At 36.9% G+C, this 25,799-nt stretch overlaps 1 protein-coding gene across 1 annotated transcript in view; it reads right to left on the bottom strand.

Annotated features, from left to right (window-relative positions):
* HDAC9 (histone deacetylase 9) overlaps positions 1-25,799 on the bottom strand; it is a 938,635-nt gene that overhangs the window by 117,593 nt on the left and 795,243 nt on the right. The window contains exon 23 of the mRNA XM_047696020.1: positions 16,091-16,209. Coding sequence (XP_047551976.1) covers positions 16,091-16,209 — 119 coding nt within the window. The remainder of the gene's footprint in view (positions 1-16,090; positions 16,210-25,799) is intronic.

The following is a 25,799-nucleotide window of genomic DNA, read 5'->3' as shown; positions in this document are numbered from 1 at the left end:
TTTCATAAATCAGGCCATCTTTTCCCTTTTTTATGCTTTGGTTTCTTCATCTGTAAAATGAGAATCAGAGCAATATCGCTTATCTGACAGTACTGCTATAAAGATTAAAAAAGTAAATGTAATGTGCTTACCATAGATTATAAGCACTTATGAAATGCATACAGCTCTACTTTATATCTATATCTATATCTATTCCATATCTAATCTAGATAGTAAATTTTAAAGCATTCTATTAGTTGTTTCAAATGTTTCATCTTATAGGTGAGGACTAGGGACATCAACTTTTTTTTTTTTTTAAGATTTTATCTATTTATTTGACATAGATCACGAGAAGGCAAAGAGGCAGGCAGAGAGGAGGGGGGAAGCAGGCTCCCTGTGGAGCAGAGAGCCCGAAGAGGGGCTCGATCCCAGGATCCTGGGATCATGACCTGAGCCGAAGGCAGAGGCTTAACCCACTGAGCCACCCAGGCACCCCAGGACATCAACTTTTTAAACTGATATTTAGTGTCTGAATCAGGATTAGAACAAAAGTCTCCTACTTCCTAGTAAAGTACTTTCTAATACACCACTCTAATTTTTACCATGTCCCCTTATTCCTTTTCTATTGTACAAACCTAGCAGTAATCACACCTAGGAGTAATCACAACTAGGAATATTAGAGGCAGAAAGTGTGGCTTAGATTGCAAATAGGAAGCCACTTAATATTTCACTCTTCACGTTTTTTTTTCTTCTCCAATGTGGCAGTCATCACACAAGTCAGGTGGCAGTGTTCTCCTTGCCACTAAAGGGAAGAGATCTGTTCATACAGAGACCTGCCAGGCTGTTATAATACCAGTGCCTCTGTGCTATGTGGAAGGTAACTCTAAATAAATGTGGCCAGTGTAAGGGATTTTAACTTCCAGATGATAAAACTTCAAAACCTTTGGATGATCTACTTTATTGAAATCAAGAACTGACTGGAATTAACTTTCCTCTTGCCAAAAACCCAAGCACCACCTCTGAAGACAGTCATGCAAACAGCCCAGCAGCAAACACACTGGAAAGAGTAAGAAGCTGAACTCTCCAAAAACCTTAGGCTATTACTTTGGCCTGGCACTTACTAGTTATTAAGTCTGGTACTCAATGATTTACTCTTAAAATGCCTGCAGTAGTGTCTTTTCCTAATTGCTGGTCTCATTTTGCACCCTAGTGCCAAATAGCTCCCCTGAGACTACCGAGTAAAACAACAGGAAAAGTTCCAATAACCATCACAATTCTTAATAAAACGCAGCTCTTAAAGTAGACGACCTTCCTGGAACCATCGCAAGTAGCCTGACACTCCTCTGTTTTCTTTGGGCACCTCATGTGCCTGTCAGTTACTGAAGTTAGCTGCATTTAATAAATGATTCCCGCTGCTAGCTACTTAGATGATAAAGTGATTTTAGGATTTCTTACACAAGAACTCTTATATAGATGATTACCCTAAAACAGGAAGTAAATATTGTGCATAGGGACAGTGCTATGGGGAGAAATCTTTGACTAGAAATAACATCTGAGAAAACTGTTTATAGTACATTCAGAAAGCCACAAATAAATGAACATAGCTGGCAACTCTTTTTCAATATGAGATAAGCAATTCTAAATACACAAATATGTGCTATGAAACCCAGCTCAGATAAACCAGCTAAAATGTCCTACACTGAGGGATAGAGGGCACATACCTCAATATTATCAAAGCCATCTATGAAAAACCCACCGCAAATATCATTCTCAATGGAGAAAAACTGAAAGCTTTTCCGCTAAGGTCAGGAACACGGCAGGGATGTCCGTTATCACCACTGCTATTCAACATAGTACTAGAAGTCTTAGCCTCAGCAATCAGACAACAAAAGGAAATTAAAGGCATCCAAATCGGCAAAGAAGAAGTCAAACTATCACTCTTCGCAGATGATATGATACTCTATGTGGAAAACCCAAAAGACTCCACTCCAAAACTGCTAGAACTTGTACAGGAATTCAGTAAAGTGTCAGGATATAAAATCAATGCACAGAAATCAGTTGCATTTCTCTACACCAACAACAAGACAGAAGAAAGAGAAATTAAGGAGTCCATCCCATTTACAATTGCACCCAAAACTATAAGATACCTAGGAATAAACCTAACCAAAGAGACTAAGAATCTATACACAGAAAACTATAAAGTACTCATGAAAGAAATTGAGGAAGACACGAAGAAATGGAAAAATGTTCCATGCTCCTGGATTGGAAGAATAAATATTGTGAAAATGTCTATGCTACCTAAAGCAATCTACACATTTAATGCAATTCCTATCAAAGTACCATCCATTTTTTTCAAAGAAATGGGACAAATAATCCTAAAATTTATATGGAACCAGAAAAGACCTCGAATAGCCAAAGGAATATTGAAAAAGAAAGCCAAAGTTGGTGGCATCACAATCCCGGACTTCAAGCTCTATTACAAAGCTGTCATCATCAAGACAACATGGTACTGGCACAAAAACAGACACATAGATCAATGGAACAGAATAGAGAGCCCAGGAATTGACCCTCAACTCTATGGTCAACTAATCTTCGACAAAGCAGGAAAGAATGTCCAATGGAAAAAAGACAGCCTCTTCAATAAATGGTGTTGGGAAAATTGGACAGCCACATGCAGAAAAATGAAGTTGGATCATTTCCTTACACCACACACGAAAATAGACTCAAAATGGATGAAGGATCTCAATGTGAGAAAGGAATCCATCAAAATCCTTGAGGACAACACAGGCAGCAACCTCTTCGACCTCAGCCGCAGCAACATCTTCCTAGGAACATCGCCAAAGGCAAGGGAAGCAAGGGCAAAAATGAACTACTGGGACTTCATCAAGATCAAAAGCTTTTGCACAGCAAAGGAAACAGTTAACAAAACCAAAAGACAACTGACAGAATGGGAGAAGATATTTGCAAATGACATATCAGATAAAGGGCTAGTGTCCAAAATCTATAAAGAACTTAGCAAACTCAACACCCAAAGAACAAATAATCCAATCAAGAAATGGGCAGAGGACATGAACAGACATTTCTGCAAAGAAGACATCCAGATGGCCAACAGACACATGAAAAAGTGCTCCATATCACTCGGCATCAGGGAAATACAAATCAAAACCACAATGAGATATCACCTCACACCAGTCAGAATGGCTAAAATTAACAAGTCAGGAAATGACAGATGCTGGCGAGGATGCGGAGAAAGGGGAACCCTCCTACACTGTTGGTGGGAATGCAAACTGGTGCAACCACTCTGGAAAACAGCATGGAGGTTCCTCAAAATGTTGAAAATAGAACTACCCTATGACCCAGCAATTGCACTGCTGGGTATTTACCCTAAAGATACAAACGTAGTGATCCGAAGGGGCACGTGCACCCGAATGTTTATAGCAGCAATGTCTACAATAGCCAAACTATGGAAAGAACCTAGATGTCCATCAACAGACGAATGGATAAAGAAGATGTGGTATATATACACAATGGAATACTATGCAGCCATCAAAAGAAATGAAATCTTGCCATTTGCGATGACGTGGATGGAACTAGAGGGTATCATGCTTAGCGAAATAAGTCAATCGGAGAAAGACAATTATCATATGATCTCCATGACATGAGGGAGAGGAGATGCAACATGGGGGGTTAGGGGGTAGGAGAAGAGTAAATGAAACAAGATGGGATTGGGAAGGAGACAAACCATAAGTGACTCTTAATCTCACAAAACAAACTGAGGGTTGATGGGGGGAGAGGGGGGGTGGGGTTATGGACATTGGGGAGGGTATGTGCTATGGTGAGTGCTGTGAAGTGTGTAAACCTGGCGATTCGCAGACCTGTACCCCTGGGGATAAAAATATATGTTTATAAAAAATAAAATTAAAAAAAATGTCCTACGCTGTTAGAATTAAGTAAGGGTTGACAAAAGAAATGAAATCTTCAGTATGCTACCTTGGGCTAATTGGTCCCTCTGGCCTTACTTTCGTCTTTTCATCACTAGCTCCACCTATTCGTTTTCAGATTTTATTGTAGTTTTTAAGAAGAGAACAGTAAACATAGGGGTGATCCGTCATAGATGGTCAATGATTTGGTAAAATAATTTCTTTTTTTTTTTTAATTTATCTAGTTGAGAGAGAGTGAGAGAGAGAGAGAGAGAGAATGAATGAGCTGGGGAGGAGCAGAGGGAAAGGAAGAAGCAGACTCCCCACTGAGCAGGGAGCCTGATGCAGGGCTGGATCCCAGGACTCTGGGATCATGACCTGAGCTGAAGAAGGCAGATACTTAACTGACTGAGGCACCCAGGTGCCCAAAATAATTTCTGAAATAGGTAGTTGGTTCTTCAATTTATACATAAATTCTACCAAATCAGAGATAAAAGGAAAATAGCCTGTATCAGGAGGCTCATCATAGAGTCTGAGATTCTCTCCCTCTCCCTCTTCTTCTCCCCCTGCCTGAGTGCATGCTCACTCTCTCACTCTAAATTTTTTTTCCAAATTTCAAAGTAACTAAATATTTTAGTATTTATTTTCATATAAGTTTGCAAAAGTATTTTGATATGTGAATTCTGAATCTAGTTCATGTGTGTGAAAACAATAGTATCCCCAAATTTAATGGGTACAATATCATAGATATTTTGTTACATTTGGAGTGTCACGTATTAGAAAGCATTTTTTCATTTATTTCCATTATCTCATTTGATTCTCATAATAGCCTTACATTTAGCCAAAAGAATATAATTTATATTATTTCTGTTTGAGAGACAAGAATATTAAGATACAGAAAAGTGAGCTGGTAGCCAATTAGATGCAAACTATAAATCAATTAACTCCAAATCCTGTGTTTTTTTCTTTCTGAAACTAGCCCAGTAGTTCTCAAAATTTGGTTCCTAGACCAGAAGTATCAGTATCACCTGGGAATTTGGAAATCCACATTGCAGGCCCCATTCCAGACCTAATAAATCAAATATTCTGGGAGTGGGGCCCAGCAAGCCTAACAAGGCCACCAGATGATGCTGATGCCTGCTAGTTTGGAAACCACTGTACTACATACACCACCATGGCTCTCCAGTTCATTTAGGAAGTGTGAGAAAAACTTCCTGTAGGTGAAAAGTACACTTTAATTCCTTATAATTTCTTTAATAACTTCATTACACACACACATGCTAGTAGACAATTCTCAGTCACATAGCTGTAGTCCGTATGCTTACAGTACTGGTACAGACCCTATGACATTACTTTACAAATTATTTGACTACCAGATTCTATTCTGTATAGACTTGTAAAATGAACTGGAAACCAACTGTTTTAGTTAGAGTGATCATCAAAATAAAGGGTCAGATGGAGAGGTGACTGGGTTTAACTGGCTCAGTCAGTTAAGCATCTGCCTTTGGTTCAGGTTATGATCCCAGGATTCTGGGATTGAGCCCTGAGGGAGGCTCCCTGCTCAGTGGGAAGCGTCTCTCTCTCTCTTCCTCTCTCTCTTTTGTGCATGCACTCTCTCTCTCTCTCTAATAAATATATAAAATATTTTTTTAAAAAGGGTCACATAGAGATTTCAGACCAAGGAAAGACAATTTTTGTCTAAGCTAAAAGCAAACTCATGTGAACAGAGTCTATTAGCATAGACTCAGTTTGAGATTCTCTGCCTCTCCCTCTCCCCTTGCCCATACCCCCCACCCAAAACAAATAAATAAAATCTTAACAAAAAAAATTTGTCCCTATATTTTTTGTGTGTGTGTGTTTTGTATCATTTTAATTTTTTATTTTCTTGCAATTATATTCAAGAAATATAAGGAAGAATATATTCAAGAAATACTAGAAACCTAGAGAGGGAATATAAAAATGGATCTAAGCTACCATTTTAGTATGGCCTTTGGGATTTTTAAAACACCATATCAAAGAGCAAAATAATATATTTTATTGAATCAAAGATGCCATCAAATGTAGCACAAAATAATAGTGACCATTTTTTTTTTTTAAAGATTTTATTTATTTGACAGAGAGAGATCAGAAGTAGGCAGAGAGGCAGGCAGAGAGAGAGGAGGAAGCAGGCTCCCTGAGGAGCAGAGAGCCTGATGCGGGGCTCGATCCCAGGACCCTGGGATCATGACCTGAGCTGAAGGCAGAGGCTTTAACCCACTAAGCCACCCAGGTGCCCCAATAGTGACCATTTTTTATATACCACTATGAAAATTAAAAAAAAAAAACCCAACACTGCCAATCCAACAATGAAATGCCATCAAATGTAAGAGGCATTGCAATTCAGAAATGTTAAAATATGAAAAAGTGCATCTTAGTACCAATGAAATACAGTCCACACTTTACAGTTGCAACTGGCATCCTCTTTCAGGACAAACTCTGCTTATGTATTTTCTTTTCAAATGCAATGCTGATCTGGCCCCAGTTATGGTACAGTTACAGTAACTGCACTCCTCAAAGTTAAACAGTAGTCATCCTAGCCCAAGGATTGTTTCATGACATCAGTAACTAAGCACTATAGATGGGAAATATGTCACAATTTGGTATCTGAGTTGTCATGTGGTGTAAGGAAACAGGCAACTGAATGAGAAAATGAAGGCAGGATAATAGAAAAACACGAAGCACTCACTGAATAAATCTTTTGGCTATCATTTCAAAATACAATCATTCCCAAAACTAATTTATTTTTTAAATATGCTGACATTTTCCGTCTTAATTAACTATGTTGCTTCTTTATGTTGACTATTACAAGGAACCGTGTTGCCTAAGACATTTACGCATATAATATAAATCTGCTGTAAATCCACTTCTCTCTCTTTGCAGGGGGCCATGTCTTTGCTCATGAGTACAACCAAGAGACTAGCATGTGGGAATTTTGAGTGAAAGACTAAGTCCCTGACTAATTCTTATGCAGAATATTCCATGAAAAATAGCAAATATTATCTACAAACTGGTTAACTCCCATATATTTGGAAAGCTTCGCTTACTGTTTTGACTTGGAAAATTGTATACAAATAAGAAATTCACTGTTGGGAAAATTTCCTTTTATTTTTTGTATTTGCATACTCCAGAATAAGCTTCTACAGCAATTAAAAATCCTACTCATTTATTTAAGATATTTTTAATAACTTGTTGAATCAAGTAGAAACGATGTTAAGCTAGAATTTAAAAGACATGAGATCAAGTTGTGGTTTTGTTACTCTTATTTGTTATTAAGTGAGCAAGTCACTTAATTTTTGTCACTTTTTTAAAAATTTAGGAATATAAATTTCTGCTAAATCATCTTTAGTGATTTCAGGGTAATAAGGAGATCAAAGAATACAAAAATGCAAAAAAGTATGCTTTATATATTTATCTCATGTAATCATAAAAATGAAATGAGATAATGCAGAGTAGTGAGTATAGTGCCTACCACAGAGTAAAAACTCAAAGATTGCCAGCAGGTATTACTTTATCATCTACTAACAAAAACACTGCCAAGATGAAATCAATGTCCCTTTCCAGGGAAGAAAACAATCTTCAAGAAGTTGAGTGATGTTCCTGTGGTCATTCTAAGGGCCCAGGCCAGGATTATGATTCATCTACTGGATGACCAGATTGTATTTTCAACTTCAGGGCCATAGTGCCTTCCACAGTCACTGATAGGATAGCTAACTGGGTTAACTTTGTGTAGAAGATCATCTTTTCAATTTAAGTTTAATTTACAAAGTATTGTTGGAAAACACCTGAAAATAATATTTTATTTATTTATTGCATGACTTCTCATCCATTTTTTCCCTTAAAGTTCAGATTGGACTTGAAGAGTATTAGCAGGGGTGCCTGGGTGGCTCAGTGGGTTAAAGCCTCTGCCTTCGGCTCAGGTCTTGATCCCAGGGTCCTGGGATCGAGCCCCACATCGGGCTCTCTGCTCCGTGGGGAGCCTGCTTCCTCCACTCTCTCTCTGCCTGCCTCTCTGCCTACTTCTGATCTCTCTCTGTCAAATAAATTAAAAAAAAAAAAAAGTATTAGCACACAACAACATCCTCTCTGCCAGTTTTAACTGGAAAGGAAGGGGTATGATATACAAAGTATAAAAAAGTAAAGAGAAGAAGCAAGATTAGTTGTTTGGGTATATGTTTGTCAAAGACAAGGGATGTGGAAAATGGTGTGAGGAATAGTTACAGAAGGTAGAAAGAATTCTTTCCTTGTTTAACTATCTCCCTCCATGTTTATAAGTGTTACATACTGCCATGTACTTTTTGTTTAAGTAATCTCTGTGCCCAAGATAGGGCTCAAATTTATGACCCCGAGATCAAGAGTCACATGCTCTACTGACTGAGCCAGCCAGGCTCCCCCAAGTGCTACATACTGAAAAAGAAACAGGAGTCCAACCTGACCAAAAAAAGTCAGTGTTAGATAAAAGATCTGTGAAAGGATATTCACTTCAACATTATTTATAATAGTGAAAATCTAGAAACATCTTGAAGATCCATTAATGGGAGAATAGACAAAATACATGATGGTATGTGTCCATACTGGCCTAATACAAAGAATTTAAAAGGATATATAAATATTCATGAGTGTAGTTCAAAACAATTTTAAAAGCAAAAAAGCAAGTTCCATAAACTATATGAACAGAATGATAATATTTACCTTTGCAATATATTGTAAATCTAAAACCATATTCACTAAAATACTATTTTATAGTGTGTGTGTGTGTGTGTGTGTGTGTGTGTGTGTGTGTGTACTGGAAAGAATACAGATTATGACAGTAGTTAGAAGAGAAGGGGAATAGGATTTAGGGGCAGTGATTAAAGTGGAGTTCACATTCATTTGCAAATGCTGTTTCTTTTACAAACAAAAAGACTTGGAACAAATATAAAAATATTTGGCTAATATATTCTAAACAGTAGAAGAACCAATGAATTTGTTATATAATTCTTTTTATTACTCTTCATCTTTAAACTACCCAAAATTTTTTTAAAAATTTGAAAATCAGGGACGCCTGGGTGGCTCAGTTGGTTAAGCAGCTGCCTTCGGCTCAGGTCATGATCCCAGCGTCCTGGGATCGAGTCCCACATCGGGCTCCTTGCTCATCAGGGAGCCTGCTTCTCCCTCTGCCTCTGCCTGCCATTCTGTCTGCCTGTGCTTGCTCTCTCTCCCTCTCTCTCTGACAAATAAATAAATAAAATCTTTAAAAAAAAAAAAATTTGAAAATCAGTGTATAATTTTAAAACAAAATTTCTGAATTCCCAGATTGCATTAGTTTATCCTCTCTAAAAGGAAGACATATTAATATACAAATTACTGATGCAAAGCTTAGTAATTATTTATAATGTCTGTTTGACTTCCAGGTACAAGACATGGAGATCTTGCAATGTGAGACATATATGAAGTTTGTTTTACAGATAAGAAATCTTTGGATAAACCAGAATGCTCAATATTTTTTTCCAGGGTTGCTTCAGAGATGAACTATATATAACAGAATAACTACACCAGGCATAATGTGAGAAGTAAATCAGCAAAAAGAAACAAACTACACTTTGCCTCAAAGTAAAGACTGTGTATGTATATATGTGCGCATGTACAGGTGCATGTGTGTGTGTGTGTGTATTCAAAGTAGAGCCAATGGATCCCTTCTCAGAATGTTTTAAGTACATAAAATAAATACATAGTAACAAAGGAAAATACTATATTGAAAATATACCAAACTAACAAAATATGGGGGACAGTAATGGTATAATACATGTAATCCTATATCAATGCATCAAATAACTAATTGGGCAGCAGGTCTGATACCTACTATCACTTCAAAGTAATGATGAAAGCAACTGGTCGCTGGAACTATGTACAAAACAATAAAGTGATATGAAAACAACTATCATTCCCACTGGTGATAAAGTCATCTACTTTACCTATATTATCATGGTTTGTTGCCTATATTTATAATGAAAATAAATACCTTCTTAAACTCATACAGTTAATAAGGGGCAAGTAAAAGGGCAGGTAACAGTTTTATTAAAAAACAGTAATTTTTTTTTCATCTAAGCTCATGGTCCTATGAGCTGTGGACCCAAATTTAAGAATCTCAGAGATGTCTACCATGCATTCATCTACCTCTACTACCAAACAGTTCCTTAAATCTGCTCCAGGTTGTAAAATCAGACAATTTAGTACACTAGTTATATATGTAAAAAATTAAGCACAATCTTAATAAGAACAAGAAGGTGGGTCTACATATTTATAAATGGGCTTTCTGCATATATTTTTGCATTTCAAAAGTGGTTTATTTTCTGATTTTCAACTGTATTTTAGATAGTTCAATTGCTTAAAATGCATCACTGGACAACTTATTCTGGATCAGAGTATTAATAATGTCACAATCCAAGCACACCTCAATATACCAAAACAAAAAGCACAGCTTTTAGGCAGGGAGAACGTGAGTTATCCTCATCACAAATTAATAACATGTTATTTTCTTTTAAAAGCATTGCCATTTGTTCCAGTCAACCCCAGATTTATTATAATAAAGGAATGCATACGGATATGGAAATAAGATGTTTCTTACCAACCTGACTTTTGATTGAAGGGACCACCCACAACTATTTACCTAGAATCTTGCAGCTTCCTAGGATATCTGGCTATCCTCCTCCCTTTTTGTTCAAAGATTTTATTTATTTATTTATTTGACAGACAGAGATCACAAGTAGGCAGAGAAGCAGGCAGAGAGAGAGAGGGGAAGCAGGCTCCATGCTGAGCAGAGAGCCTGATGCGGGGCTCGATCCCAGGACTCTGGGATCATGACCTGAGCCGAAGGCAGAGGCTTAACCCACTGAGCCACCCAGGTGCCCCCCATCCCATTTTGTTCAAATAAGAATCTCAAACATTTTCCAACAAGTTACAGTATTTGTGTTGTATATTTTGTGTTCAAATACATTACCTAAGACCTTTGGTGAATGTTTAGAATTGTTGAAACAATATCACCAATATAATTTAAAACTTTCAACTCACAATGCCTCATCACTTATTCCTTACGTTGCAGGTATAATTTTTATCTCTCTACTCTCCCCCATTTTTTTTTTCTGATTAGGAAACTAATTTGATTACAAAATTAGTAAGGGACAAAGTTGAGACTTGAACATAGATCTTCTGGCACCAAAATGAGTTATTTTGTACTCTCCTCTAATTTTTCATCTTTATTTCAAGTTTATTATTTAAAGGATTCACTCTTCCACTGTACTGCTTTCCTGAACACAAATGAAATGAGTTACCTTACCATCTAGATTCTAGTAGGTATTAGCAGCAGGAATTCAGTGTTTTTGTCCAAAACCCATTGCTTCAACGAAACCATGACTTCCCCCTTTAATATTTATATTCTTTTTAATACTATTTCTATTAAAAGGAAATGTTGCACATGTGACCACTGTCAGAAACACAGGTTTGTGATAATTAAAATATTATAGGAGATAAGAATAATAAACCTTGGAAAGAAGTGGCAGTAATTACAAAAAAGAAAGTCCTAAAACCCAATTCGAGTAGCATCAAATACAGAAGAAAGCCTCTGACTTGCTTAAAAGACAATGAGTTCATCTAGCTTTATTCATTTTAAAAAAGGAGTTATTTAGAAAATGTGCCAGGCAGTGATCCAGCTCTGATGACACAGAACAGAAACGTATGAGAGAGGTTAATCTGATGGTAGCTGGATGGGAAGATACTCTGGTTAATCAACTGTGCATAATATTCCCCCAGTTTCCATCCTAATCTAAAAGAACTGAAACCCTTCAGCTTAAGGTTGATCTTTCATGAAATGGCATTTGGTAAATGTCTTCCAGACACTCCTTTTCTCCATGCCTGTTTGCTATGGTCTGAAATTCTATCATGAAAAGATAAAGCATTGATTCCACAATTACAGATAAATAATAAAAGATGCAACTGCTAAACAGAACTATCACATTAGCTGAAATACACTCATTTTAAAAAGTGTATAATTAGGTAATGAATACAACATACAAGTGAATGTGATCAGGTTCTTTCTAGCAGAGAAAATTAGAGACAGAGGATAGCTATGGACATATTAAGAGAGGGCTAGAATCATCAGTGAGAGAAAAAAAAAAAGTCAACTTCACCAAAATGTAATTAATTCTGGCTCCATCTGCCTTCAACTCTATGGACAAATAAAATGTGCCGACAGAGGACATCTTGAACCACACACTCTGTATACACAGGGAGTTGAAGCACATATATCCATCATAAGCTGATGAAGTAGACCAACATAACCTGATATACCTATCAAGTTAATTTGTTGGAACTATTTGTTGACTGGCTCAACACTCAACTTTTTAGAGACTTATTTTTGGAGGATTGACTAAACAAGGAATTTTTGTACTTCCTCAGGAAAAACACAAAGCTAAGAACGAATTCATTTCTATAGGTACCTACTTCACAAGAGTGCTCTTTCCTTGTCAGACAGACATTCATGGTGGGATAAAAGGAATAAGAGGATAACTAAAAAGGATAAAACATTTTATCAAAAAGAAGATGGTAATTCAAGACTAAGATATGTTATTTGATTTTTTTCACCAACTAATGGGTGTTTTTTACTTGTCCAAATAACATTTATTTATTTGCTGAGGGAAGTAGTTACTATCTCAAAAACTATAAAAATACCCTCTGAAAAAAGATCATTTTTAAAAATCAGACATGGGTATCACCTCACAGTGACTTCTGAATTATTCTAAAGAAGGAAAATTATTATTCACATGATAAAAGAAATTTGCATATTAATACTATATGAAGCCAATGAAAGGAGAGAACATATGTCTTGAAAAGGAAGAAAACATACATTTTTCTGCAAATTAACATGAACTGAAGAAACAATTTTTTTAAATGTTGACAACACCATAAGACCAGGGTTGCTGCAATATGATGATTCAATTTTGTTTCATTTTATTGTTGGAACATGGCACTTAATTGTCATGTTAACCTTCTTAAACTGTAACCTAAAGATATCTAGATCTGAATGAGAATATTTTTAAAGGATACGCTGATAATTTCATGGTAAAGCTTGATGTAGTATTTAGGGTAGGACATAAAGATACTTACTCCTTTCAGTGTGGGCCTTAGTCCTGGTGGTTAATTGAAAAAACAGATTTTAAATAATGAATTCAGACTATTTCAAACTTTGGCACAAACAAATATGAATATTTTTGTTGTAGAGAATATTTAATATGTAAAGAAAGGAGGGGAGAAGAGAGGAAGGAAGAAAAATAGTACTAGCCAAGAATCGACTTTAAATCACCTCTATGGCTGCACTGAAATTTTTGTCATAGCATCAAACAAGTCTTCAAAAAAAATCAGATAACGAATTAGATATCTAAATACAAATATAAGTGAAAACACTAGTTGTTTTGACTTAATTTACCTTTTACTTTTAGGACTATTAAAATTATTTTAAAAGATTTGATGTGCTAAGACCATAAAATTTTAGCATCTGTGACACAGTATGTAAAAACCACTCTCTAAAATCCTTAGACATTCTACTGGAGCAAGGGTGAGTTTAGGTGAAATGGGAAAACATTAGGTTATGAATTTGTTTCCGTAATTTCTACCTATGTTTTACTGTAGTAATTAGCCCAATTCTAGCTTCATTTTGAGACTCCTCGGAAATGGAGAATGACTTCCAGCACAGACAGTGAAGGTCCACTAGTAATTGCTTATGGAGAACTTTCAGACCAAAGCAACATAAATGCATCTGCTACATGGTTAGAAAAAGAACAAAAAGACCCAGGGGTGAGCAATTTGGGGAGCAACTATACAGCTGTCTAGTAATCCTAACCTCTACCTAGTTATGGCAGCATCTCTAGAAAATATGGCTGGTAAACTCAGGCCTCCATGAGATGATACGTGCAAACAGCGGCCCAGAGATTATGCTCTGTGGTTTTTCATTTAAGTATCATGGGACTAGTCAGTGTCTATCACAGCCTGCACCTGGGGAGTTAAGGGTCTGCATCCAACTACTCTGTTCTCAAGCACTTTACAAAACATTTTTCTCTTTAGTGGAAAAAATCCAGTGAAAGCCTCATACAATTTTATCTAAATATGAATTCAGAATAAATATTTTTATCTTAACCCCAATTATTTCAGATAGTAAAATGAATTAGCTTTCTCATCTATGCAATATGTGAACTGTTTTAGGTAGTCTCTACTACCATCTCTTGAGTTCTAGGATTTCCTTTCCTCATCGTGTATCTTTTTCCTAAACTGTAAGTACTCAGAGAGGGACAATTATTAAATCAGTTAAAATTTATGTCTGTCTATTTTTCTTAGGAAACAAATCACCTTGTAAGGAAACATGGTCTGTTGAGTAGAAAAGACACAAGAAGGAAAAACAGATAAGGAGGGGTGAGGGATTGAAGAGATGATAGACAAACTTAGCTGGAACAATGAAGAGCTTACCCCCAAATGGATAAAGAAACACAACATAATAAAGGTCTCAGTGCATTGTACTGAAGATAAAAGGAGTAGAAACCATGTACCTTAGGTCTATGACTAAAAGAAACCACACTATTACTACTTTCTATTCTATTTTCCAAGATGACATTTGATATTTGAACTCCACTTGGCAAAAAATGAACAAACAAGCAAACAAAAAGATTAGTTCCTTCCAGCTAGTTATGAGAAATGGACTCATTACACCTTGCCTCCTTGGCAGGAAGAAACACCCAAATATAGACAGTCCTCCTTCTCGAGGGAGAGTCTTGTATTTAATGGCAAGGAACACCTTTTCTAGATTTCTGTCTTTGCTCCATGTGTTTTCCATTGTTTGGGTATATATCAACTTGAAGTATAAGGTCTTCTTTTCTCTTTATTTAGACTAAACTTGTCACCAGTCTTGATGCTAATTAGGATGCAGTGGGAAGACTGACTTCCCACTAAAGTGGAGTGGAATTCCATGAAGAAAGAAAAGGGATCATAAAGACATCTGATAAAACCAAACACCTCTCTATTCAATTTTACAAACTTGTGAATTATTATGTTTTGTGTTTGTGGAGTTGCCTCTTTCAATGTGTTTTCAATAGACGACAAGGCACCAAAAACCATGGGTAAATAATAGAAGTTAAAAATAGTTACTACCTAACAATGTTACTGGAACAATTAGAGTGTAGAAAACTCTCTCATATGAGAAGCCAACTAAAAACAAAGGTTGGCATGATGCTGGTTCTTTGGTTCTTTTCAAATTAATAAAACACACTTGCTCTAAACTCATCTCTCTCAGTTAAAACTATTTGGGTTGTTTTGATTTGTTTCCAACCCCCACTAAAATACACAATAACGGATTCTTTGTGCAATTCTGCTTTCTGCCTTCTTTTTTATATATATCCAGAGTACCAGCATACATTTGTGTACATGGGCTATACATATGCCTTATTTTCACACTCAGAGAACATGGGAATTATTTTTGAAGAAAGCCTCTTTCTAGCCAGATTCCATTAGGTCACTTTATTCAAATGCAGTATAACATAAAATTCATTTGTTTTCATCTAGTGTCTAGCTGTTAAAGAACAGAGCCAAAACTTTAACCTTTGCAACACAACAGAAGAGGAGTAGAGAACCTGAGCATTGTCTATGGGCATGTACAGAGCTTCTGAGCAAGGGGAACTACACTTTTATATTCAAACCTAGAAGACTATAGCATATATTAGGAAAGAGCTATTTTTTACCATATGTACAATGGAATAAAAACAGTGACTTCCATTCTCTTTTCGAAAAGCCCAGGAGCTTTTCTAGACTCATGACCTCTGAAGTCATTTAACATATTTTAAACAGAAGTCCTATCACTCTGCCTTTAAATAGCAAAATGGGACTCCTGAAAAACATAAGGGTTCTGAAATGCTCCCATCAAGTCTACCAAAGGAAACAATTTAACTTTGTTTTTCTTAAGGGCAAACATCCTTACAGAGAGATGAATCTGACAAAGCAATAAACACAATCTGAATTATTTTCAAAAAGCCTTACCTAAGTTTACTGGACACATGTAAAAGGTGCTATCTATTTTAAAGACCTAAAAGAGATTATTACGTCTTAGCATCTCATAAATTTCTAAAAGATATACTCACATTTTGCTGTCACTTTGTAACCCCCCAGAGGAGGGGCATGGCCTTCTAATGCATCAAATCCAGCGGAAACTAGGACCATGTCTGGATCAAACTCTTTGGCCACAGGCGTCACTACAGTCCTGCACAATAAAAAGGCAACCAGTTACACATGGGAATGGTGAATACCTTTAAAAATTGTGCAATGAAAATGACTTGGCACATCCTCAAGAAGTTCCCAAGAATAAAGAAAAGGGAAAAAGAAAATACTATTTGAATGGATCAAAAACTTATCGTTTCCTTACTAGTGAATCACTGTTATTTTAGCATCCCAATTCAGTCTTTTTTCTTTCATCTTTTTTCTCTCTAAATTAAAAAAAAAAAAATGTTTTGCAGGTACATTCTAAGGCCATCACATTACATGCACATCTGTGGCTGTTTTACCCCACTGCCTATAAAAAAGTGCTTCTTCCAAGGGAGTGACTAATGTTTTACAGAGGAAAGACAAAGCTTTAGTGAAAACCCGGCTTGCTCCAGTTAGTGAGAACTTGGTGTAAATTTGAACTATAAATTTCTTTTGAGAAAAAGTTGCTTTTCCAACTTAAAAAATTTTTTTTAAAAATATTTGTTATGGTAGGGGGTAACTCTTGCAAAGGAAAAATGCGAAATTTCTTTAATAAAATCCAGATTATAATGTTAAGTGAGTCCAAGGTCAGAGACACCAGGAATGTGTTAGTCTCATCCATGACAGCAACCCCTGCTGGCCCTATTCAGACACTTCAGCATCTACCTCTTCAGCCTTCTCAGATCACCCTGACCCCTTTTTCCTTAATGCTGGATTTGAGAGAAAATGACTAATGGATGCTACTAAGCTTTGTAAAATTAAAAAATTAATGTAGGCTTCAAGACCAACTGCCATTATTATTAAGACTCAAATTTCCAAAGACTATTTAATAAGAGCGGGAAAGTGCACATAATAGCAGATTTAAAAAGTGGTAAGGCCTCTGCTGTGTGTTTAGGAGAAATAACTGAACTAAATATTAAAATTGCTATCCTTAAGTAGTGACAAAATTGAGTTCTTTTCATTATTTTATGTTTGCAGATTTCTCAGATTTTTAAAGTGACCACATATTAGTTTTACACTTAAAAATTTAACAAGAAGTTGTTGAAATTATAAATCAAAAAAATACTTATTTGAAATTCATAAATGAATGAAAAGATAGTTCTCAATTTAGTTTTTTGAAGATTCTCCATACTGTTTTCCATTGTGGCTAGACCCAATAGATAATTCTACCAACAGTACATAAAGTTTCCATTTTCTCCACACCCACGCCAACATTTGTTGTCTCTTATATTTTTTATGATGGCCATCTAACAGACCTCACGTAATATCTCATCATGGTGTTAATTTGCATGTCCCTAATCATTAGTGATCTTGAGCATCATTTCATGTACCTGTTGGTCTTATGTATATATTCTCTGGAAAATGTCTATTCAGATCCTTTGTTTCATTTTTAAAAATTGGGTTGTGTTGTTTCTATTGAGTTGTATGAGTTCTTTATATGTTTTGGATATTAACCTCTTATCAGATAAATAATTTGCAATTTTTCCCATTCCATGGGTTGTTTTTTCACTTTGTTGATGGTTCCTTTGCTGGGCAGCATCTTTTTTAGCCTGACATAGTCACACTTCCTTTTTATTTTGTTTCTTGTACTTTAGATATCATATCCAAGTAATTGTTACCAGAGCCCAAGTTAAGAAGCTTTATTCCTATGTTTTCTTCTAAGGGTTTCATGTTTTCAGGACTTACATTTAAGTTTTAATCCATTTCAAGTTAATTTTTGTAAATAGTATAAAATATAGGTTCACACATTATTTTATGTGTGAATTTCCAATTATCACAGCACCATTTATTGAAGAGACTGTCCTTTCTTCACTGAGTATTCTTGGCTTCCGTCTCAAATATTAGTTAACTGTATATTCTTGGGCTTATTTCTGGGCTCTGCATTCTGTCCCATTGTTCTATTTTTCTGTGTGTGCGTGTGTGTGTGTGTGTGTGTGTGTGCGCACGCACATGTGCTAGTACCATACTGTTTCAATGAACATAGCTTTATAGTATAGCTTGAAATCAGGAAGTGTGATGCTTCCCACTTTCTTCTTTCTCAAGGTTTCTTTGACTATTTGGGGTCTTTTGTGGTTCTATATACATTTTAGGAGTTTTTTCCATCTCTAACAATTGCCATTGGAATCTTGATAAGGATTGCAGTGAATCTATATATGGTATTTTATTATTTTTCACACTATTATAAATGGGATTATTTCTTTTTCAGAAAATTCATTGTTAGTGTATAGAATATGCTACTGATTTTTGTATAGTTAATTTTGTATCTTGCAACTTTACTGAATCACTCATTAGATCTTTAAAAAAAAAACTATTTATTTGACAGAGAGAGTACAAGCACATGGAGCAGGAGGCAGAAGGAGAGGGAGAAGCAGACTCATTGCTAAGCAGGGAGCTTGCTGTGGGGCTAAATGTGGGGTTTGATCCCAGGACCTGAGGATCATGACCTGAGCTGAAGGCAGACGCTTAATCGACTGAGTCACCCAGGCGCCCCTGTGATGTCAGTTTTAACATCTCCTTTTGCACTTATAATTTTGTTGATTTGGTCTTTTCTCTTTTTCCCTTGGTCTAGATACTGTGTTTGTCAATTTTATTTATATCTTTCCGAAGGAGCAACTCTTACTTTGGTTAACCTTTTCTATTATTTTTTTCTGTTCTCTATTTCATTTATTTCTTCTCCAATCTTCATTATTTCTTCCATTCTGCTAATTTTGGACCAAGTTTGTTCTTTTTATAGTCCCTTAAGTTATAGAATTAGGTTGTTTATTTGGTATCTTTCTTGGTTCTTAATGCAGATGTTTATTATTTATTGTTTATTTCCTTTAGAACTGCTTGTGCTGCATCCTGCAGAGCGTGATATGTTGTTTCCATTTTCATTTATCTGAAGAAAACTTTTTATTTCCCCCCATTAATTTCTTCTTTGATTCACTCATTTTTCAGGACAGTGTTGTTTAATTTCCATGTGTTCATGAATTTTCCAGGTTTCTTCTTATCATTAATTTCTAGTTTCATGCCATTGAGGTCAAAGAAGATAATTGGTATGACTTTAATCTTCTTGAATTTGTAACTTATATGTGGTCTAATGTATGGTCTATCCTAGAAAATGTTCCATGTGCACTTGAGAAGAATGTGTATTCTGTTGTTGTTGGATAGAATGTTCTATATACATCTGTTACATCCATTTGGTCTATAGCATTGTTCAAGTCTGTTCTTTGCCTATTGATTCTGTCTGCAAGATCTACCTATTTTTAAAAGTGGGGTATTTAAAGCCCTCAACTATTATTGAATTACCATTTATTTCTCCTTTTAGCTCTGTTAGTTTTTGCTTTATATATTTAGGTAATCTAAGGATGGACACATAAGGATTTATAATTATTTTATCCTCTTGATTTATTGACCACCTTATCATTATATAGTGACCTTCTTTGTCTCCTTTTTGCCATTTTCAGTTTAAAGTCTATTTTGTCTGATATAACTACTCCTGCTTTTGTATGGTTACCATTTGCTTAAAATATTTCTTTCCATTATTTCACTCTCAGTCTATGTATGTCTTTAAAGGTAAAGTGAATCTCTGTTAGGCAGAATATTGTTGGTTCCTTTTTCTTTTTTTTCATTTAGCCATTCTATGTATTTTAATTAGATAACTTAATCCATTATATTTATTTTTTAAAATAAAAACATTGGGAGGAGTCAAGATGGCGGAGAAGTAGCAGGCTGAGACTACTTCGGGTAGCGGGAGATCAGCTAAATAGCTTATCTAAAGATTGCAAACACCTACAAATCCAACGGGAGATTGAAGAGAAGAAGAACAGCAATTCCAGAAACAGAAAATCAACCACTTTCTGCAAGGTAGGACTGGCGGAGAAGTGAATCCAAAGCGACGGGAAGATAGACCGCGGGGGGAGGGGCCGGCTCCCGGCGAGCGGCGGAGCAACGGAGCAAAATCAGGACTTTTAAAAGTCTGTTCCGCTGAGGGACATGGCTCCAGAGGCTTAACTGGGGTGAAGCCCAGGCGGGGTAAGCGCGGCCTCAGGTCCCGCAGGGTCGCAGAAGGATCGGGGGTGTCTCAGTGTCGCAGAGCTTACCGGTATTAGAACGGGGAAGCCGGCTGCAGAGACAGAGCCGAGGAGTGACTCTCAGCTCAGGGTTGCCTTGAACCGGTCGCAGGCTCGGTCAGCTCGGAGCGCGGCCAGAGGCCAGGGTGACGGGAGTCATTTGGCGCTGTTCTCTGAGGGCGCACTGAGGAGTGGGGCCCCGGGCTCTCGGCTCCTCCGGGCCGGAGACCGGGAGGCCGCCATCTTTATTCCCGTCCTCCGGACTCTACGGAAAGCGCTCAGGGAACAAAAGCTCCCGAAAGCGAACCCGAGCGGATGACTCAGCGCGGCCCCGGGTAAGGGCGGTGCAACTCCGCCTGGGGCAAAGACGCTTGAGAATCACTACAACGGGCCCCTCCCCCAGAAGATCTACGGGAAACCCAGCCAGGACTAAGTTCACCTACCAAGGAGAACGGCGGAATTCCAGAGGAGAAGAAAGCAAAGCACGGAACTCATGTCTTTCTCCCCATGATTTTTTAGCCTTGCAGTTAATTTAATATTTTTTTCTTTTTCAATTTTTTTTCTTTTTCTCTTCTTCTGCTAAATTTTTTTAACTTTTACCGTTTTCTTTTTTTAACGTTTTTTAAATAGTTTATCTAATATATATATATTTTTTCCTCTTTTTATATTTTTTCTTTATCGGCTTTCTTTTTTTTAATAGTTTTTTTTTTTCTTTCTTTCTGAACCCCTTTTTATCCCCTTTCTCCCCCCTCACAATTCAGGATCTCTTCTGATTTGGCTAAAGCATATTTTCCTGGGGTTGTTGCCACCCTTTTAGTATTTTACTTGCTCCTTCATAAACTCTTATCTGGACAAAATGACAAGGCGGAAAAATTCACAACAAAAAAAAGAACAAGAGGCAATACCAAAGGCTAGGGACCTAATCAATACAGACATTGGTAATATGTCAGATATAGAGTTCAGAATGATGATTCTCAAGGTTCTAGCCGGGCTTGAAAAAGGCATGGAAGATATTAAAGCAACCCTCTCGGGAGATATAAAAGCCCTTTCTGGAGAAATAAAAGAACTAAAATCTAACCAAGTTGAAATCAAAAAAGCTATTAATGAGGTGCAATCAAAAATGGAGGCTCTCACTGCTAGGATAAATGAGGCAGAAGAAAGAATTAGCGATATAGAAGACCAAATGACAGAGAATAAAGAAGCTGAGCAAAAGAGGGACAAACAGCTACTGGACCACGAGGGCAGAATTCGAGAGATAAGTGACAACATAAGACGAAACAACATTAGAATAATTGGGATTCCAGAAGAAGAGGAAACAGAGAGGGGAGCAGAAGGTATATTGGAGAGAATTATTGGAGAGAATTTCCCCAATATGGCAAAGGGAACAAGCATCAACATTCCGGAGGTTCAGAGAACCCCCCTCAAAATCAATAAGAATAGGTCCACACCCCGTCACCTAATAGTAAAATTTACAAGTCTTAGTGACAAAGAAAAGATCCTGAAAGCCGCCCGGGAAAAGAAGTCTGTAACGTACAATGGTAAAAATATTAGATTGGCAGCAGACTTATCCACAGAGACCTGGCAGGCCAGAAAGAGCTGGCATGATATATTCAGAGTACTAAATGAGAAAAACATGCAGCCAAGAATACTATATCCAGCTAGGCTATCATTGAAAATAGACGGAGAGATTAAAAGCTTCCAGGACAAACAAAAACTAAAAGAATTTGCAAATACCAAACCAGCTCTATAGGAAATATTGAAAGGGGTCCTCTAAGCAAAGAGAGACCCTAAAAGTAGTAGATCAGAAAGAAACAGAGACAATATACAATAACAGTCACCTTACAGGCAATACAATGGCACTAAATTCATATCTCTCAATACTTACCCTGAATGTTAATGGGCTAAATGCCCCAATCAAAAGACACAGGGTATCAGAATGGATAAAAAAACAAAACCATCTATATGTTGCCTACAAGAAACTCATCTTACACCCGAAGACACCTCCAGGTTTAAAGTGAGGGGGTGGAAAAGAATTTACCATGCTAATGGACATCAGAAGAAAGCAGGAGTGGCAATCCTTATATCAGATCAATTAGATTTTAAGCCAAAGATTATAATAAGAGATGAGGAGGGACACTATATCATACTCAAAGGAACTGTCCAACAAGAAGATCTAACAATTTTAAATATCTATGCCCCTAACGTGGGAGCAGCCAACTATATAAACCAATTAATAACAAAATCAAAGAAACACATCGACAAGAATACAATAATAGTAGGGGATTTTAACACTCCCCTCACTGAAATGGACAGATCATCCAAGCAAAAGATCAACAAGGAAATCAAGGCCTTAAATGACACACTGGACCAGATGGACATCACAGATATATTCAGAACATTTCATCCCAAAGCAACAGAATACACATTCTTCTCTAGTGCACATGGAACATTCTCCAGAATAGATCACATTCTTGGTCCTAAATCAAGTCTCAACCAGTATCAAAAGATTGGGATCATTCCCTGCATATTTTCAGACCACAATGCTCTAAAGCTAGAACTCAATCACAAGAGGAAATTTGGAAAGAACCCAAATACATGGAGACTAAACAGCATCCTTCTAAAGAATGAATGGGTCAACCAGGAAATCAAAGAAGAATTGAAAAAATTTATGGAAACAAATGATAATGAAAACACAACAGTTCAGAATCTGTGGGACACAACAAAGGCAGTCCTGAGAGGAAAATATATAGCGGTACAAGCCTTTCTCAAGAAACAAGAAAGGTCTCATGTACACAACCTAACCCTACACCTAAAGGAGCTGGAGAAAGAACAAGAAAGAAACCCTAAACCCAGCAGGAGAAGAGAAATCATAAAGATCAGAGCAGAAATCAATGAAATAGAAACCAAAAAAACAATAGAACAAATCAACGAAACTAGGAGCTGGTTTTTGAAAGAATTAATAAGATTGATAAACCCCTGGCCAGACTTATCAAAAAGAAAAGAGAGAGGACCCAAATAAATAAAATCATGAATGAAAGAGGAGAGATCACAACGAACACCAAAGAAATACAGACAATTATAAGAACATACTATGAGCAACTCTACGCCAACATATTTGACAATCTGGAAGAAATGGATGCATTCCTAGAGACATATAAACTACCACAACTGAACCAGGAAGAAATAGAAAGCCTGAACAGACCCATAACCAGTAAGGAGATTGAAACAGTCATCAAAAATCTCCAAACAAACAAAAGCCCAGGGCCAGATGGCTTCCCGGGGGAATTCTACCAAACATTTAAAGAAGAACTAATTCCTATTCTCCTGAAACTGTTCCAAAAAATAGCAATAGAAGGAAAACTTCCAAACTCATTTTATGAGGCCAGCATCACCTTGATCCCAAAACCAGACAAGGACCCCATCAAAAAAGAGAACTACAGACCAATATCCTTGATGAACACAGATGCAAAAATTCTCGCCAAAATACTAGCCAATAGGATTCAACAGTACGTTAAAAGGATTATTCACCACGACCAAGTGGGATTTATTCCAGGGTTGCAAGGCTGGTTCAACATCCGCAAATCAATCAATGTGATACAACACATTAATAAAAGAAAGAACAAGAACCATATGATACTCTCCATAGATGCTGAAAAAGCATTTGACAAAGTACAGCATCCCTTCCTGATCAAAACTCTTCAAAGTGTAGGGATAGACGGCACATACCTCAATATTATCAAAGCCATCTATGAAAAACCCACCGCAAATATCATTCTCAATGGAGAAAAACTGAAAGCTTTTCTGCTAAGGTCAGGAACACGGCAGGGATGTCCGTTATCACCACTGCTATTCAACATAGTACTAGAAGTCCTAGCCTCAGCAATCAGACAACAAAAGGAAATTAAAGGCATCCAAATCAGCAAAGAAGAAGTCAAACTATCACTCTTTGCAGATGATATGATACTATATGTGGAAAACCCAAAAGACTCCACTCCAAAACTGCTAGAACTTGTACAGGAATTCAGTCAAGTGTCAGGATATAAAATCAATGCACAGAAATCAGTTGCATTTCTCTACACCAACAACAAGACAGAAGAAAGAGAAATTAAGGAGTCCATCCCATTTACAATTGCACCCAAAACTGTAAGATACCTAGGAATAAACCTAACCAAAGAGACTAAGAATCTATACTCAGAAAACTATAAAGTACTCATGAAAGACATTGAGGAAGACACAAAGAAATGGAAAAATGTTCCATGCTCCTGGATTGGAAGAATAAATATTGTGAAAATGTCTATGCTACCTAAAGCAATCTACACATTTAATGCAATTCCTATCAAAGTACCATCCATTTTTTTCAAAGAAATGGAACAAATAATCCTAAAATTTATATGGAACCAGAAAAGACCTCGAATAGCCAAAGGAATATTGAAAAAGAAAGCCAAAGTTGGTGGCATCACAATTCCGGACTTCAAGCTCTATTACAAAGCTGTCATCATCAAGACAGCGTGGTACTGGCACAAAAACAGACACATAGATCAATGGAACAGAATAGAGAGCCCAGAAATGGACCCTCAACTCTATGGTCAACTCATCTTCGACAAAGCAGGAAAGAATGTCCAATGGAACAAAGACAGCCTCTTCAATAAATGGTGTTGGGAAAATTGGACAGCCACATGCAGAAAAATGAAATTGGATCATTTCCTTACACCACACACGAAAATAGACTCAAAATGGAGGAAGGATCTCAATGTGAGAAAGGAATCCATCAAAATCCTCGAGGAGAACACAGGCAGCAACCTCTTCGACGTCAGCCGCAGCAACATCTTCCTAGGAACATCACCAAAGGCAAGGGAAGCAAGGGCAAAAATGAACTTTTGGGATTTTATCAAGATCAAAAGCTTTTGCACAGCAAAGGAAACAGTTAAAAAAACCAAAAGACAACTGACAGAATGGGAGAAGATATTTGCAAATGACATATCAGATAAAGGGCTAGTGTCCAAAATCTATAAAGAACTTAGCAAACTCAACACCCAAAGAACAAATAATCCAATCAAGAAATGGACAGAGGACATGAACAGACATTTCTGCAAAGAAGACATCCAGATGGCCAACAGACACATGAAAAGTGCTCCATATCACTCGGCATCAGGGAAATACAAATCAAAACCACCATGAGATATCACCTCACACCAGTCAGAATGGCTAAAATGAACAAGTCAGGAAATGACAGATGCTGGCGAGGATGCGGAGAAAGGGGAACCCTCCTACACTGTTGGTGGGAATGCAAGCTGGTGCAACCACTCTGGAAAACAGCATGGAGGTTCCTCAAAATGTTGAAAATAGAACTACCCTATGACCCTGCAATTGCACTGCTGGGTATTTACCCTAAAGATACAAACATAGTGATCCGAAGGGCACATGCACCCGAATGTTTATAGCAGCAATGTCTACAATAGCCAAACTATGGAAAGAACCTAGATGTCCATCTACAGACGAATGGATAAAGAAGATGTGGTATATATACACAATGGAATACTATGCAGCCATCAAAAGA

Source organism: Lutra lutra, chromosome 11, assembly GCF_902655055.1.
Source record: "Lutra lutra chromosome 11, mLutLut1.2, whole genome shotgun sequence".
NCBI lineage: Eukaryota > Metazoa > Chordata > Mammalia > Carnivora > Mustelidae > Lutra > Lutra lutra.
The sequence above is the reverse complement of the archived record's forward strand: the minus strand, read 5'-3'. Positions and strand labels throughout refer to the sequence as shown.